The 16,334-nt window shown below is 42.4% G+C and overlaps 1 protein-coding gene across 1 annotated transcript; it reads left to right on the top strand.

Moving 5' to 3' along the window:
• Positions 1-587: 587 nt before the first annotated feature.
• LOC116396006 (cAMP-specific 3',5'-cyclic phosphodiesterase 7B) lies at positions 588-13,523 on the top strand. The gene is made up of 12 exons (XM_031870322.1): positions 588-1,396; positions 5,280-5,369; positions 5,596-5,762; positions 5,881-5,944; positions 6,097-6,192; positions 6,401-6,501; positions 7,500-7,631; positions 7,721-7,812; positions 8,580-8,724; positions 8,864-8,960; positions 10,040-10,120; positions 10,215-13,523. Exons 1-12 carry the CDS (start codon positions 1,117-1,119, stop codon positions 10,430-10,432), a joined length of 1,563 nt encoding a protein of 520 aa, XP_031726182.1. The 5' UTR covers positions 588-1,116; the 3' UTR covers positions 10,433-13,523.
• The last annotated feature ends 2,811 nt before the right edge of the window (positions 13,524-16,334 follow it).

Genomic DNA, 16,334 nt, shown 5'->3' with positions numbered 1-16,334 from the left:
TACAGTGGTGCTTGCTTTGATTCAGAACACATTTGTTTTATTTACATTTTAAGCAGAATAAGTTTAATATACTGTTAGAATCTGCTCCCGCGACATTATGTTACTTATTCAGTGTACCTGGCAACAAGATTACCTGGAAACACAATTAGTGCTGAAACAATGAATGGATTCATTTATCAATTAAGAATCTATGGAGTCATATAAAATTCAAATTGCTGTCTTTTCTCTACTATTTATACCATTGTAACTTAAGCATCTACAGGTTTTGGACAAAACAATCATAAACATGTCCGGGACATTTTGATGGCCGTCTTTTGCTACTTTTCATTATTTTCTGACATTTTATAGATCAAACAATTAGACAAATAATTGAAATAGATAATTATTCCAAGCCCCACACACACACAATACAAATTAACTATTTTGCTCTGCACACAATTTTGATGCACCTCTTCTCTGTAAATGCAAAGTCTGTTCAGATTTTGATTATATTTGTTGCAGAGATACGTGTGTGTGTGTGTGGAAGGTATGACTCTGTCCGTTCCCCACTGACCTGATCGCGAGCTCGTGTCCGTGAACACAAAGCCCCCGCGGTCGTTCACACGAATCCTATTGGTCTGCCGTCGCTGGAGCAGCGTATGTAGCGGAGTGTGCAAGCGAGCCCCGGGCGGAAAGAGGGGAGGGGCTTTTGGATTCCACAACAACACCGGCGCGAGTGAGACAGTAGAGAGGAGAGAGAATGCGGCAGAAGGAGAGCGCAGACAGTCAGCGGCCGTCTCTGGGAGAAAGGAGATAGAGACGGATTCACACTTCTCTTCTTCCCTGCTTCCTTCTCCTGCACTTGCTTTTTTTTATCACTCCACTCCCACAGTTTTGTCTGTGCCGACCTGTTCTGCTGATTCAGTGTCTCTCTGCAGCCTTTATTCTTCTTCTTCTTCTGTCTCTGCGTGTCCTCACCTATACCTGACAGCGAGCTCCTCTCCACCTCCCCTTCCCCCCCCCCCCCCCCCCTGTTTACTTTGATCTCTCATCTCCTTGCACCTCCTTCTCCTACATCTATTGCCTCTTGGCGTGAGGGTGCCGGTGCTGGAGGGGCTCTGGGGTCCAGATCTCAGTATGCGGGACGCCGGTCTCGGCGTTGGGGTCGAAGCCGGCGTCTGTCTGGATGAGGCTCCTCACTCGCCGGTCTGGGGTCCTCTCAGGACGCCTCCTATTACCTGTGGAGGCTTGTCGCTGGCCCTGGAGCTTCCCGCTCTCATACGGCAGCTCAGGGCGGCGTGGAGGGCTCGCAGGGGAGGCCCCCGGGGGCCCGAGAGAAGCACTTGGGTGGAGTCAGACAAGGAAGAGGTAGAGGAGGTGAAGCAGGACATAGAGGACAGGAGCGCTCACCTGGAAGGTAACTTGCACATAGTACATGTTACATGTACAGTAAAACGTATGGGAATGAGATTTCTCATCAATGTTTAATGTGTAATGTGTGTTTTCCTTCTTTGTCTGACCCATTAACTGTGTGCGCTACGGGAAAACATGTGTGTGTGTGTGTGTGTGTGTGTGTGTGTGTGTGTGTGCGTGTGTGTGTGTGTGTGACATTAGATTGTTTTGAGGGGGGCAGATTCCTTTATGATGTTTAATGACTTGTGTCTAATTCATTGTTTATTTTTTGCTTCAAAAATAGTGGTCATGTTATTTGGCAGGTCACTTTTATGAATAAGAGATTTTTGCATTTGAATGTTTGACTTTTGATTCCATGCCTGGGTGCAAGCTTTCATTTTTGACAGGTGCGTGGGACATGTGTATGTCTTTGGCTGGCGGGCCTCTGGCCGTATGTGGTTAATTAAGAGCAGTTCAGGCGCCGAGTAGACGGTGAAATGAGGGATTTTGGCCGTGAAGACGAAGTGTCGTACCATCTGCGGAGCCGTGCTGATGACACTGACGTGATGTAATCAATCAGGCCGAGTCCGTCTGTCTATCAACACCGGCCACGCAAAATAACATTGTCTACAGTTTAATGTGAATTAAACTGATGTTTAACATCAACAGTGATGAAAATAATTAATAACAATCATATATTCAACGAGCATGGTGATGATTGTGACAAGCAGAGTAGCCAGCAGCGTATATAAACAAGGTGATTTAATACGTTTACTAGGCCTACTTTAAGCCTACTTTAAGCAGTTGATCACAAAGATATGGAACAACGTACATATACATCTTTAATGTTCTATTGCAGAGTTATGATGAAGTGATGATTCATACTGTGGGGAATTACCTGTTGACAACAACTGACTCATAAGGTGGAAAACTGACAAATGTACGCTGTTCGCCGCCTGTGACTTTCCCTTTGCATCGCGATGACCTCATTCACTTGATGACTGCTTACAGAGAGTGAGAGCGCAGTGTGTGACTTCATCGCATATACACGTGTTGTAAAAGTGCTGAAAAAGAGCAGTATGAATAGGTACATTTAGGTAGAAGAAGCATTGCCTGCAGGAAAAACGGTTTATTTAATCGTAAATACATTTATTTAAATGTATTATGAATTCCCCTTTTTTGACATTATACATATAGCAAAACATTGAAGTTGAGGATTTAAAACTGTGTAAAATACATTTGACATTTCCTGCCTTTATTTGTGTTTAGATCGGTAACAGTCAAAAATAAACCATGAAAATAAAATTGAAATTATTAGTCCAATCGATATGGGATTAATCGGCAACTATTTTGTTAATCAGTTAATTATCCTTTCATTTCTTAAAGCAGAAGTTGCAAAATTTCACTGGTTGGATTTGGTCCCTTTTCTATCAATTTAAGTCTTGAACAACTTTGAAGTTTAGGCTGCTGTTTGGACAAAAGAAAAAGACATTTGAATATGTCAACATGGGCTTTACGCTTTGCCACTGTCCTTTTTTAAACAATTTTCTGACACTTGATGGACCAAACAACGGATCAGTTTGTCGAGAAAATGCCTTTCTGTTGTTCTTTAAAAACTAAAGAATGCTGTCTGTTTTTATTGATCTAGAAAAGTGTGTGATGAGCAAGAATAAATCTGTTAACAAATGTGTCTTCACACATTCAAAACATGGATTTTTTTAAATATGTGAATTTAAAAAATAATTGTACCAATCTTTTACGCATTACTGTCACTGTCGTCGTTTTACTGCAAACGCACAGAAAGTGTCCGCACAGCCAGTGAGTTAAGTGTATGCAGAGATTCCAGCCAGCTGTGTGGATGTAACTATGTCTCCAGATAAAGAAGAAGAAGCAGCTGCAGGCAGCAGGAAACATCACCTAATCTGTTTGTTTTCAAATGCATGTGGCAGCGATGTGTCTGACTTTCTCTTTCTGTGAAGGAAAACAGCCCTGAAGCACCATTTGTGCCGTAAACACCCACAGATTCAGCGAAGCCAAGTAAACATCGGTGTCCCATATGCCAGTGTGTGGGCTGTGTGCCAAGTGTGCGATGTTGCTTTCGCATTTGGAATCAGGGATTTAACCTCATTTTGCAAGTGTGTGTGTGTGTATATGTTTATGCACGGGCACACGATGAGACACGTGCGCTGCCGTCGACAAACACCCTTTCCAACTGATTCACATCCTAAATGACCCAGTTCTGAGCCGCGCAGAGACAATGACCTATTTACTACACAGAGAGCTAAAGGAAGAGAAACAGGAGAGGGGTTGGGGGAGTGAGCCGAGAGGACGGATCAGATGTGGAGAGGCGATGTTGTTGAACACAAAGCAATGAAGGATGATGGGAAGGTTGAGGGGGTAGCAGAGGAGAGAGAGAGAAGGATGTGGAGACAGAAGCCAGAGGTGGAAAGACGGATGAAGTGACACATAAAATGGAAGTATGGAGAAAGAATTCGAGCGAAGGAAGACAGCCAGAGGGTGGTGTGTGTTTGTCTGTGTTGGAGGAGGACGGGGGGGTTTCCCAGATGATGCATTTCCCACCAGCACACAGGATTAAAAAGAAAGCAAAGAGGCTTTCCCCCTGTTGTCCTTTTGCTGCTCAAACTAGGCCAGCGGGACTCTTCTGCCTCACCTGAACAGGCTGAGTCACTTCAAGCCCTTTCTATTTGTTCGGTGGGCTATAAGATGCAGAAATAGGGAATGATGCCACTTTTTCCACCGTATGTTTTATGCATAGCTGCCTAGCCTACACAGTACACACACACACTTTGCCTGCAGACTATGCCGCTTTGGCAGCCCACACACTTTCAAGGCAAGACCTGGCCCTCTGAGGGAGTTACCTCAGTGACTCCAGCCCCATTAACAGGTAGTTTAGCTGCTCTCGTAAGTCGCAGAGGTGAAGTGAACTGGCAACCTCGGGGGACATAATGCGCTCCAGTTCCTCACATCTGATCTGTAAATTATTCAGTCATTTTCTTTATAGTTTTTAGTTTATTCAAGTGAAAATGGCCCTGTGTACGCTGTGGCTCGGGACCTATTCTGTTTTGTGTCTGGCCTTAGGGTGTGTGAACTGTGCATTTCAAACAGAGGCAGTATATTCAAGTATTCACAGACCCATTGTGCTGCAGTGTTCACTCTCTCGGTCTAAAAAGGTGCTCGCGCGGCAACGATTAAAACCCAAATGGTTACTTCTGGGACTCTGCAGGCATTTCTTATGGAAAAACATCTTACAGTAGATGCTTGATACCTGTCCAGGATGAAATGTGCTGTCCGCATGTCAGAAATACATGGGCACTTAAAACATAAGAGTTGTACACATTTCATCTTTTCTTGTCATGTTTTTCAATAAAAGCCTTCAAATGAAGACCAGTCCTTCTGTTTAGTCCTTGGTTTACTGTGTGTGTGTGTGTGTGTGTGTGTGTGTGCGTGTAATCCTCATCGGCGTGACACTAATAAAATCCAGAATAACTTGTGTGCGCACAACGTACGCAGCCACTGCACCACAACAGCTGCACAGTGGCGTGAAATCCCTTCTCCTTGGGCAAACCCGGACCAGATGCATGATGTCCTGATGATTCGGCGATGTCAAAGGTCACTTTGTTTCAGAGAGGCAGGTTTTAAGAGATATAAATCTGCTTTTATGGGGCTGCACATAGATATCGACACCAGGGAATGCTTTGCTCCGTTGTCTTCTCATCCCCTCGCTGTCTGTTCGACTTATCATTCAGACATCCGCCTTTTGCTTGCTTTCTTCCTCTACATCCTCAGGTATAGTCTCTAAACTCACCTCGCTTATCGTCAGTGATAACGCCAAATGTTTACATTTCTTCATCCGTCTTTCTCTTCTCCCATCCTCTGTCTGTATGCAGCTGATGGCAGACTGAACACCGGTCATGCTGGCGTGCTGCTGGTCGAGCGACGAGGCTCCTACCCGCTGATTGACCTACGAATCCTCAAAAGTAAGTTCAAAACGACCACACAGATGAATCAACTCCTCTGTGAAACTGTTTCAACCAAAACGGAACATTTTAATCTTCATGAAAGGAGGATTTAGTGCTGGCATTACTGTTACATCCAATAGTTTTGTACCAAATTAACTTACCCTTTTTAATAATTCAAGAAATCACAAAACTGTTTTTAAGATGCTTATCTGTTCTGCTCTGTTTTAATGTAAACCATTTATAGTTCCAGCCAGTGCCCAGCAGGGAGAGGTAGAGGCCGGCAGGAGGAAGGTGAAGCGTCAGCTGAGCTTTCAGAGATACTGCCACGCCTCCAGGCTGCTCAGGGGTTTGGTGCCTCACACCCCCGGGTCACTACATCTACTGGACGACGATTACCTGGGACAAGCTGGTGTAAGAACACACACACACACACTCACAGCCCAACACATTTAAGGTACAGGTACCCTGTATCTCCAGCTCTCTGTGTTGTTGTGAATCACTTTCTGAAAACGTCTGTTTTTCTTCACAGCACATGCTTTCAAAAGTAGGCTCATGGAACTTTGACATTTTCCTCTTCGATCGTCTTACAAATGGTGAGATGACTTTTTGTTCAAGTTGTTGTCCCTCACAGTTAAACTATTTTATGTTAGCGTTTTTCTCAACACACTGTGCACTGTAAAACGTAATTTTCAGAGTAAATGCACTAAAAACCTATTTTGTTCTTGAATTCATTTGTGTGCTGTAGGTAACAGCCTGGTGACTCTGATGTGCCATCTCTTCAGTGTCTACGGGCTTGTTCACCACTTCCAGCTGGACATGATCAAGCTGCACAGGTTTCTCGGTAAGCTGCAAGCGTCAGTGATCACACTCACCCACCCTCTGTCCCGCTTCGTTCTCCAGTAAGAAGAGATGTCAACGTCCTCTGACAATCAAATTAAAGAATTTACATGACAGTTTCAAGAGTGTTGCTTAAATGGCGTTAAAATCTGATTTAAAATGTGAGAGTAGAGATAATGCAATGAGGTTTTAACCTTGTTCTGTCTTGCCAGGCATGGTGCAGGAGGACTACCACTCCCAGAATCCCTATCACAATGCTGTTCATGCTGCTGATGTCACTCAAGCCATGTACTGCTACCTGAAGGAGCCCAAGGTAATGAATAATACTGTATTCACACACACACACACACACAGACAATACCAGGCCTGAGCTTCTCCTTGACATATTCTATTAGCTTCTCCTCCTGCGGGATAATTCCTCCTCACTTCGACTCGACAGCACGTATCCATCCTCAGCCTGGAGAAATCCCTGAAGCCCTCTGACCAGATTAAGACTCTCTGCATCTTTCCTTTTATACAATAATTGATTTAGTGCCCTTTGTTGCTCTGCAAAGCCCTTTGTAATGCACATATTTTGTTAAAAGCACTTAGATTGGTAAATTGAATTCAGCATAGCTCACACGACGGTGTGTTCTAGGCAACAAGCACACACTCACAATGTGAGATGTCAGGCCTGCTGCTTCTCCGATCAATACGCCAGGTTGTCTGTTTACTGACCATTAAGCGTTTATCATTACACACTTATCTGTTATAAATTATAATCCATAAAACTGTAAAATGTACATCTTGTACCTATTTATTCATTGAGCGTTTGGTATTTATACAATTATTATACTATATAAATTATACAATACTTAAATCACAAAAGGGACGGTAAAACATACACAACTGTATTTTTTAAAAGTTAATTAGAAGAGTACAGTATTAGGACAAGTATTTTATTTAGCTCAGCACCCCAGAGCAAATTTGAGGACGCAAAGTCCTCATCTGGTAGTCCCTGCAGAAATCGTTGCTCTTTTCTATAAGATATGTCCCCCAAGGATTAAAAGAGCTCAAGTCCTACACTGTTCACCAATATGGATGAGCCACAACAACACAAAGAACCACTGTCCTAATACCTGTGGGCTTCAACTATCAATCATCATCGACAAACTGACAAGGTGACATTATTGAGGAAAGCCCCTATAAATTCAGCTCTTCAGGGTTTCTTTGAAGGACAGCTTAGCAATCAGGTGTCATTTGAAATGACAGTAAGTGTCCCTCCTACGTGAGGAACGATAATTTCCCCTGTCGGCCATTTGTGTGTTCTAGCTGGCAGAGCAGCTGAATCCCCTGGACGTGTTTCTGGGTCTGACGGCAGCAGCCGCCCACGACGTGGACCATCCTGGAGTCAACCAGGCCTTCCTCATTAAGACCAGACACCACCTGGCGTCCCTCTACCAGGTACACACGGGTGTCAGTGTGTGGGTGAAAATGTGCGGAAGGTTTCGGTGTGCAGTCGGTGACGGAGTCTGTATGAAACTCATTTACAGAACACGTCTGTGCTGGAGAGTCACCACTGGAGATCCACTGTGGGCATGCTGCGAGAGTCAGGACTGCTGTCCCACCTGCCTGCTGACATGTCGTAAGACCTTTTACAGAAGCACCTAATTTATACAAATTTTTTTATTAGGATTCCATATGTCAGCGCTTTGTAGTAGACAGACTATGAAATCAACACATCTTTAGTATGTCTGCATGGCCGTGGAGGGCAGTTGGTTTTAAGGCAAGGCCCGTTACATTACAAGAAAGAACATAGATATACAGTACAGTAAGGGACATCGAAGGTGTCCTGAATGCAAGTGGGCTGGAAGTCCAACAACAGTAGTCACTGGTGTCTGACTCACATTCCCACAGTGTGCAAAAGGACAGCAGCAATAATCATCACCACCACCATCATCAACAACAACTTCTTACACAGCATCTGAGTGTTACAATTATAAATCAAGGTACTTGTAGTTGTCTACAGCGTCTACCAACTGTCCCTTGATGGTACTCTGATGGAATGCACTGTCCCACCACACAACCACACGCATCAGCATGTGATGTTTGTGGTTAAATAATCGTGATGCATTATAATCTCCTTCTGTCCACCAGCCCCTCACCTTAAGGTCAGAGATCAGGGTCAGCTACAGAACGCCACCACAGGAGCTCTCCACAAAGCACATAGCTGTACAAAAGGAGTAGGACGGCTAGACCATACAGAGTACAGCGTATGATGACTTACTAATTCATATACAGTATGTTCCAGAAAATATGGCTGTTGCTGCAGGTGCAGGTAGAATGAAGATTAGCAGAGGCATTAGTGGTTTTGTTGTTTTTGGCTCAGTGGTGCCCCCCTCTATTCTGCAGGCAGGACATGGAACAGCAGCTGGGCTCTCTCATCCTGGCTACAGACATCAGCAGGCAGAACGAGTTCCTGTCCACCTTCAGAGAACATCTGGATAACCAGGACCTGGACCTTCAGCTCGCCTCACACAGGCACTTTATACTGCAGGTATACTGCACACCCACCTGACAACAGTACAGCCATGCATGTTAAACAAAGAGTCTTACTACAATGTATACTTAAGTTTGACAGTACAGCTGGAGTAGCTGCACAGTGTGTCTAAATCTGTCTCTCTTTTTGCCTTCAGATTGCTCTGAAGTGTGCAGACGTCTGTAATCCATGTCGCGTTTGGGAGCTGAGCAAACAGTGGAGTGAGAGAGTGTGTGAGGAATTCTACAGGCAGGGTGAGTCAAGTATGAAACAACGCATGTAGCACTTTAATGCTGCAAATAGACACCTGGCAGCGGAGATGATTCAAAGTCTTATTTCAGGTCAGATTTATATTTAAGAGCAAATGCCACTATAGAAAGACATACATATAAAAATGATCATAAATCATAAATGTACAATAACTTAAATCCCTTCCCCTGATTTATTCAGGTCCGCTCCTCTGACCTTCTCTCTCATGCTTCTCTCTCTCTCCTTTTATTCATTTGTCTTTCTTCTCGCTACCTCCACCTCAACACTCTCACATTGTTAATGAGTGGGGTCTCAGCGGGTATGAAGAGTGGGTGGGGGTCAGAGTAATAGTGACCACTAGAGGTTAGGGTTAATATTCTTGAAAAATACTTAAGCAGACTTTTGGCATCCACGTTTGTTCGGTTTTGAAGCACCCTTGTATTATTAAACACAGAGTTGGATATATCTGGAAAAATTGTAGCTTCTAAGTTGTGATTCAGACATGGATGTAAATCTTCCCAGGGATGTTTTTTTTCACAGTAAGTGTATTAATATCTGAAAATTAGAGATGCACCGATCGATTGGCCACTCGATATGTCTTGTACTCAGACTGTAACGTCACAGCCGATCGCACACAACATGTTGCTATTGTGTGGAGGTTCTTCAGCGTGAGTGAAGAAGACATAAAGCTCGCAATTTGTAACACCTGCAAGTCCAAAATTGACCGTGGAGGAACAACCTTAAAGACAAGGTTTTGACAACAAGAAGATCCTGTAAATTTCGGAGAAAATGTAAGTTATTTAATAGTCAATGTTTTCATATGAACATACTATTGAATTTAAATTTTCAATGAAAGAAAAGTTACAAAAATGTCTGTGTATGCTGTGAATTATAGTTCTTAAGGAAAAAAAACAGTCTCTAAAAAGAAAATTGCAATCGGTGCATCTCTGATGATTATGGGTAATACACTTGTGTTTCCTACCGTTTTGGCATTCATCAAAGTGTTAAGATATTACCCGACTGATTTTCTGATCGTTTCTTTTTAATTCATGTGGATTCTGAATTTTGTCTGTCAACCTGACAGGTGACCTGGAGAGAAAGTTCGACATGGAGATTAGTCCTCTGTGTAACCAGCAGGCGGACTCTGTCCCAGCTATTCAGATCGGTGAGTACTAGAGTGCACACACCAAGAACTGTGAGCTGTGTCATCAGTGAGATGACCCACCTTTTTTGTTTTGTGGTTTTTTTTTTTCTCTCAGGGTTCATCTCCTACATCGTGGAGCCTCTGTTTGAGGAGTGGCACCGCTTCACCAAGCCCAGCCCGCTCAGCCGGACCATGATGGGTCACCTGCACAAGAGCAAGGCCGGCTGGAGCCGCCTGCGATACGCAAACACACCCTCAGACACGCAAACACACCCACACACCGAGGAGCCCGAGCCTGGAGGAGGAGGAGGAGAGGGGGAAGACATCCCTTAATCTTCCTCTTGTTTCTTGAGGCGTTTGATCTCCCTTGATAAAGGGAGGAGAGGAGTGTCCTCCAGGAGTGTCCTCCAGCACATTTTCCTCCCACCGCTGGTTGTTTCACAGGCTCTGAAAGTAGGAGCACTGGATGGGAGTCTGGCTTCACTTCATGATACACATCTCCCTCTACTGGAGCGGAGGACTGTAGCACTGCAGGGGGGGGGGGGGGGAAGAAGACAGCGAGAGACTAATGTTTGGGCAGTGGATGGATAATCTTGCCTCGCTCTTTACCCCGGTGATATCTGCTTCAAAGTATCTGGGAAATGCAGGGATTGATAGTTTATAGCTGATGGCAGACGAGGGATCAATGAAGACGAGTATTAAAGTGTTTGCACAGTGCTGCTAGAACAATAATGAAACTGAAAAGCCAAAATCATATACAAGTCAGCTGGACTGCGCTGGAAACGATGACATAAAAATGAAAGAAAAGGAGTAATATATCTACTATACTATGCTTTTTAAACTTTTAGACAATGCACTCTATTAAGCTCTTTTCACTTTTCCTCATTTTGTAAAGCTTGCACTTCTATTGGATGCTCTTTCATACAAGTGTCTCACTTGTATACTTTTCACCGAAGAGCATTTTTAACTCACTAAGTATGTCACGGTACTGCAAACTCTACAATGTACTCTGTTTTTTCTGTGTCACGGTGAACGGACCGATACAATAAGAGTCTCTGAGTGGCTTGATGTCAGCTGGATGTTTTGTTGGACAAACCTGGAGCCAATTTTCCAAAGTGTTTTGTGTTTTGTGTAATGTTATTAACAATATAATATGTACAAACTGTGATGTACAACCTCAGCACTTCACATGCCAAAAAAATCTCAGCAATGTATTAACCTTTTTACTGGAAACATAACACATGGTGTTACCTCTGTAACAGCTCAACGGGAGCATTTATCTATCTGACAACCTCACTTTACAAGCTCATATACAACAAAGCCTTAACAGCAACTCGGTCTGTCTGTGAAACGCATTGTGTAATGGGGGTTTTACCATTTTCTGGACAAGCTTTCTTACACCTACAGCTGTTTTTCTTCAGCCACCAGCATACTGAAATACTCTTCTCAGTAATGTACCCACTTGCTTCCTGTTTGATCTTTTACACAGTTTCAGGCTACGATTGGGTGCCAATGGTCCTGTTCTGACGCATCGACTCACTGCTCTGTCACCAGCTATGGCTTTCATATTTTTTTATTACATTTGCTGCAGGCACTGTGTGCACTGCATCTTATGTCACGTACGGACTTGGGTCAGTTAGTAATTGCAAATATCTTTAATTTAGAATTTAATTCAAAATACCCTTCTGTGAGTATCAAGACAATGAAGGAAACCATATACCATCATTCATTATATATATATAGATATACAATTCATCCTAAAATGGTACTTATGCATCTATTGTCTCAAAGTACTAGTTGGTTTAGGATGTACCGAACAGCATTTTTTCTTCTTCTTTTTTTTCACCACTTCGCTCTGTATCTGTATAGTTATGGTTGTCACGTTTTAAGATTCTCGCCCGGCATGGTCGAGTCCCACGTCTTCCCTGAGCTATAGAGGAAATAACTTGAGCTTTACGATCCTAACAACTCAGCCAACACACAGTATATTCTACATACAATATAATCTATAAGGTTATCACTGATATATTGACAAGTTATGCTCATAAAAAGTGTAAAAACAATTATATAACTATCATTTCTTTGGCAGTTTTAAAGCCTTTTCTATGTGCAATAAAGTTGGCTATTGCGAGTTGTAAGAAAGTGGTCACATTCATAACAATCTATAGCTCTGCTAATTATAAGTAGAGTATTAATGTCTTCACTGTAGCACTCTATGGGCTTTGCTGAAACTTTTGGTGGTGAATCACCCGACCATCTTGCAGGACTCGAGTACCAGCGGTTGCTAAGAATGAGCTCAGAACTATCTCTGTGTATACTACCTAAAATGGAAGTATTTTATTACTTGTAAGTCACACATTACTGCCGCACTGTCGACCTACACTGTAGTATTGTGTTTCAATACCTCTCAGAAACTGATACAGGGTCACTGAGCCGCACTGGTTTACAAATATCTGCTGTATGTGTTTAAATAACTTGAATCAATTAACTTCAATGAATAACTTGCAAAGTTTGTCTCATAAAATCTGTGAATTTACTGTCATTTTCAAAAGAGATTAGTATAATAAATATATACACAGTACATCAGCTTCTATGATAAGATTGGACACGAGAATGGACATATTTGAACAGAAATACCAATACATTGGTAAACTATAAAGATACTGTACACATGTGTTGAGGTATGTGTTCCCTTTTTTACCCCCTTAAAGCGTCATACATGTTCACAAGTAACCACTGTGTTCAATCATCTAATCCTGTTGTGCAGTTCCACCCCAGATTGAACTGTTTTGCCAGATATTATAATCTTTATATTTACATATTGTGTGGTCAGTTGTCTGATGGTTTAAAATATTCTTGTCCCCATGCTCACTACTAAGTAAACAATTCTTTCCCTTTTCTGCCAAAGTGTGTTTGAGTCAATCTAGTTCTGCTCTGACTGAGAAACGTGTAAATGCTGTTTCTCCTCCGTGTGTTTTTCATTTGTGTTACTGCGGTCGTCATTGAGACGATGATGCACCGTGTCAAAAACTAAATTAATTAGTGTTTGCTTCAAACTTCATTCTTGACCAGCAGTTTAGAAATATATGTCAAAACAAGGTCCATTTAGTAGCTGTTTTTGGAGCTTTCAATCACATCACATGCTCTTCATCAGCACTTGGATTTTGCCCATGTTGTCTTTGAATTGGATGTGTGCAGATAGCTTCTGATAGCTACATGCTAGCTACCTTAAGACTAATCTCTTATGGTAAACTAATCTTATCGTTAACAATTATCATATACATTTTTAATGAAGCCCTTCAATGATGAATTCCAAAATGAATACTGGTACTGGTGAGTTATTAGAGATGTTTGCCATCTGGCTTTTTGACTGTACATTTCTGTTCCAACCTCTGAGCACTGTGAGCAATAAAATAAATGTTTTTCAATCAACATCCACTGCATGAGGTATCCCATGTGTGTGTGTGTGTGTGTGTGTGTGTGTGTGTGTGTGTGTGTGTGTGTGTGTGTGTGTGTGTGTGTTATAATTTACTGAATTTAAAACGATGCAGGGGCCTAACAGCTCAATTTACAAAGAAAATGTTGGACCACTAGATGGCAGTAAGATCATTTCAGTCGCTCTGCACGAGAGGAAAAAGCTCATTATGGTATGGGGACACATTATGGGTGCCTCTCCCTGCTGCTTTGTTTGCAGTATAAATACAATAGTCAACCTCTGAATCAACATAGTGATGAATGAGATGGAAGCGTAGCTGGGGGCCAGGAGCTCATGTGTAAACAGAAAACTATGAAGAAGTAAGACTGAAAGGCTGAAAACAAACAGCATAAAGTTGCGCTTAGATTTAGTTTGCAGGACAAACGGAGAACTTCAAGCTGAGCGAGTCATAATGTTGAATCATGAAACTGCATATTGCCGGCAGGTTGTTTGCAATTTCTCACCTGTTTAAAAGCAGACTTAGAGAACACAGAAGGGATGTGAAGCGGGGGAAAAAGTAAGATAAAGGAAAATAAATGTCAATAGGATAAATGCGGATTTAGTATTCTAAAGAGAAGAATAAAGACATGTGAAGCTGATGTAAATACAAGGTTGGCAAAAAAGGGGAAGCACGTAGAACAAGAGATACTGATAGTGTAGTGAGCAGAGCAGTGGTACTGACACGGCATGTGTTCCCCCTCCTCATTTGCATTTCTCTGATTTGCAATGCAAAGGAGGCTTGTAGATTGTGACAGAGTCCACTTGTGATTGGCCATCTATTAAATCTCATTACACTGTGCCAGTGGGCTTTTCCAGACTTTATTGTTGAGAATGCTACAACTCAACTCCTTCCACTGCTCTGGGACTTTGCGAGCTCTGCTTTACGTAGATGAGAGTACACACACTCCAAAAGAAGTCCTGTTGTGGAAGACTTAAATCTGTTCATCAGAGCATGCCATCTGACATCCATTCATGCTGATACTTCTGTCTTTTCGTCTTACTGTCTCCCGCTCATACACACACACACACACACACACACACACACACACACACACACACACACACACACAGAACACACGCACACACAACTCCAGGATTCATCCAGCATGTGTCACTGTAAATATTGACACTGCAAACAGAGCCCCCTCTTGTGCCCCTTATATGTCAGCCAACCACTCCCTTTGTAAAAACACCCACCCGATCATGCCGATAACCATCCACCTCCAAATGCAAAACTGGAAGAGGCACTTTTCTTTTTTGGCCATTATTTGGAATACACCTTTATTTGTTAAACCTAAAAAAAAAGAGGAGGTAATCACATCTTAGTTGGAAGTGTCCAGTAAACTCTGAGACGTCCACTGGTGTGAGACAAAGAGTAAAGGATGTGTGTGTGTAGAAAGTGAAAAATGAAACCTGTGGTGTACATGTGCTATGTCTGTCTCACCTTGTCTGGCTACTGTGCTCTGCACTGTAAGGGTTAATCTCTTGTTGCTAGTCAGTATCCCTGCTATACGTACTGTGTCATGGTCTTTGCATTATCCTTCTTTCTTTACATCTTTGAAAAAATATAAGTATGTGTTTCTGTTATTCTGTCCACCCCCTGTGCTTTGGCAGAAAGAAGAAGTAGAGCATGTGAGACACAAATACGAGATACATTTCTCACTCTCCCTCTCTTAACCCATCTGTCACTTACATCTAATACATGCTGTACATGTCATATTATGTAGCCCTCCACAGCGGCGGTGTGGGAGTGGGACGCTCCCTTGAGATACCAAGGTCCCCTCGGGTTTGCTCTGTTGTGACCATACAGTAAAAAAAAAAGAAAAAAGATCTTAAATGTTGCCTTAATCCAGAGCACACTAGAGATGTCCCTTTTTCTTTGTTGCTCCTGTCCTTTTGAGAGTGTGCACTTCCTTATCCCTAAATACTCTGTAACAGATCTGTCACTAACAAGCAATACCTAAATAAAAGGTTTTTAATATTAAATTAATTTCAAAATCTAAATCACAATGATTTCAAAGATGCGTCTACCTCACTGCGTTACCCTTTATCACGAATTGCACATTGTGTACTCATAATTGCTTTCTGAATTACAAAGTTGCACAGACCTACTTACTGGCACGAAGCAATAACTCATGTTTTGATATGATCTTCAAAGCTCTACTTTTACAGCTTTCAAATTACAGTATACACTTTATTCCATATGTACACTATGCACAAGCCTTGGGAGGAGTAGTTCAGCTTGAACTGCAAACTCCCTCAAGCTAAATGATCTAATTGCTCTTGGAGGTTACCTGTTGTTGTTTGATAATTGATAAAAGCTTTGAAGCTACGTAAGGGAAAATTGAAGGCGAATAAGGAAACCATGTGTTGTTTTTGATTAAAGATTAAATCTCTAATTATTTTACATTTTTCCATTGATAAAAGCCACGCATTTAGATCTGTACACTGATGTCAGACTAAAATTCATTGCAAACTGGATTTTGGCGGGTTTACACTCCACTACATCCCTACATTTGAGTGCCTCTGCGCAGCAGGTGGTTTCCAAGCAGCTCTGTGTCGCGGAATGACTAAAGCGTACACTTAGGGGAAATAAAGGGTTAATTTGTCATGCAGCATTGAGATCTTTGACATGCAACACCCACACATTCACAGGCACACTGCAAACAAATATGTACATGATCAATATCCAGCAGCAAAACCTGTTTGCACCTGTGTGTGTGTGTGTGTGTGTGTGTGTGTGTGTGTGTGTGTGTGTGT

This window comes from Anarrhichthys ocellatus, unplaced genomic scaffold, assembly GCF_004355925.1.
Source record: "Anarrhichthys ocellatus isolate YVR2014 unplaced genomic scaffold, GSC_Weel_1.0 scaffold52, whole genome shotgun sequence".
Lineage (NCBI taxonomy): Eukaryota > Metazoa > Chordata > Actinopteri > Perciformes > Anarhichadidae > Anarrhichthys > Anarrhichthys ocellatus.
The sequence above is the reverse complement of the archived record's forward strand: the minus strand, read 5'-3'. Positions and strand labels throughout refer to the sequence as shown.

Excerpts from the sequence above, each read along its gene's own strand:
- LOC116396006 (XM_031870322.1), top strand. The coding sequence starts at position 1,117 with ATGCGGGACGCCGGTCTCGGCGTTGGGGTCGAAGCCGGCGTCTGTCTG. Across the intron at positions 5,763-5,880 it reads ATTACCTGGGACAAGCTGGT|CACATGCTTTCAAAAGTAGG; the intron begins GTAAGAACACAC and ends TTTTCTTCACAG. Across the intron at positions 6,193-6,400 it reads CAAGCTGCACAGGTTTCTCG|GCATGGTGCAGGAGGACTAC; the intron begins GTAAGCTGCAAG and ends CTGTCTTGCCAG.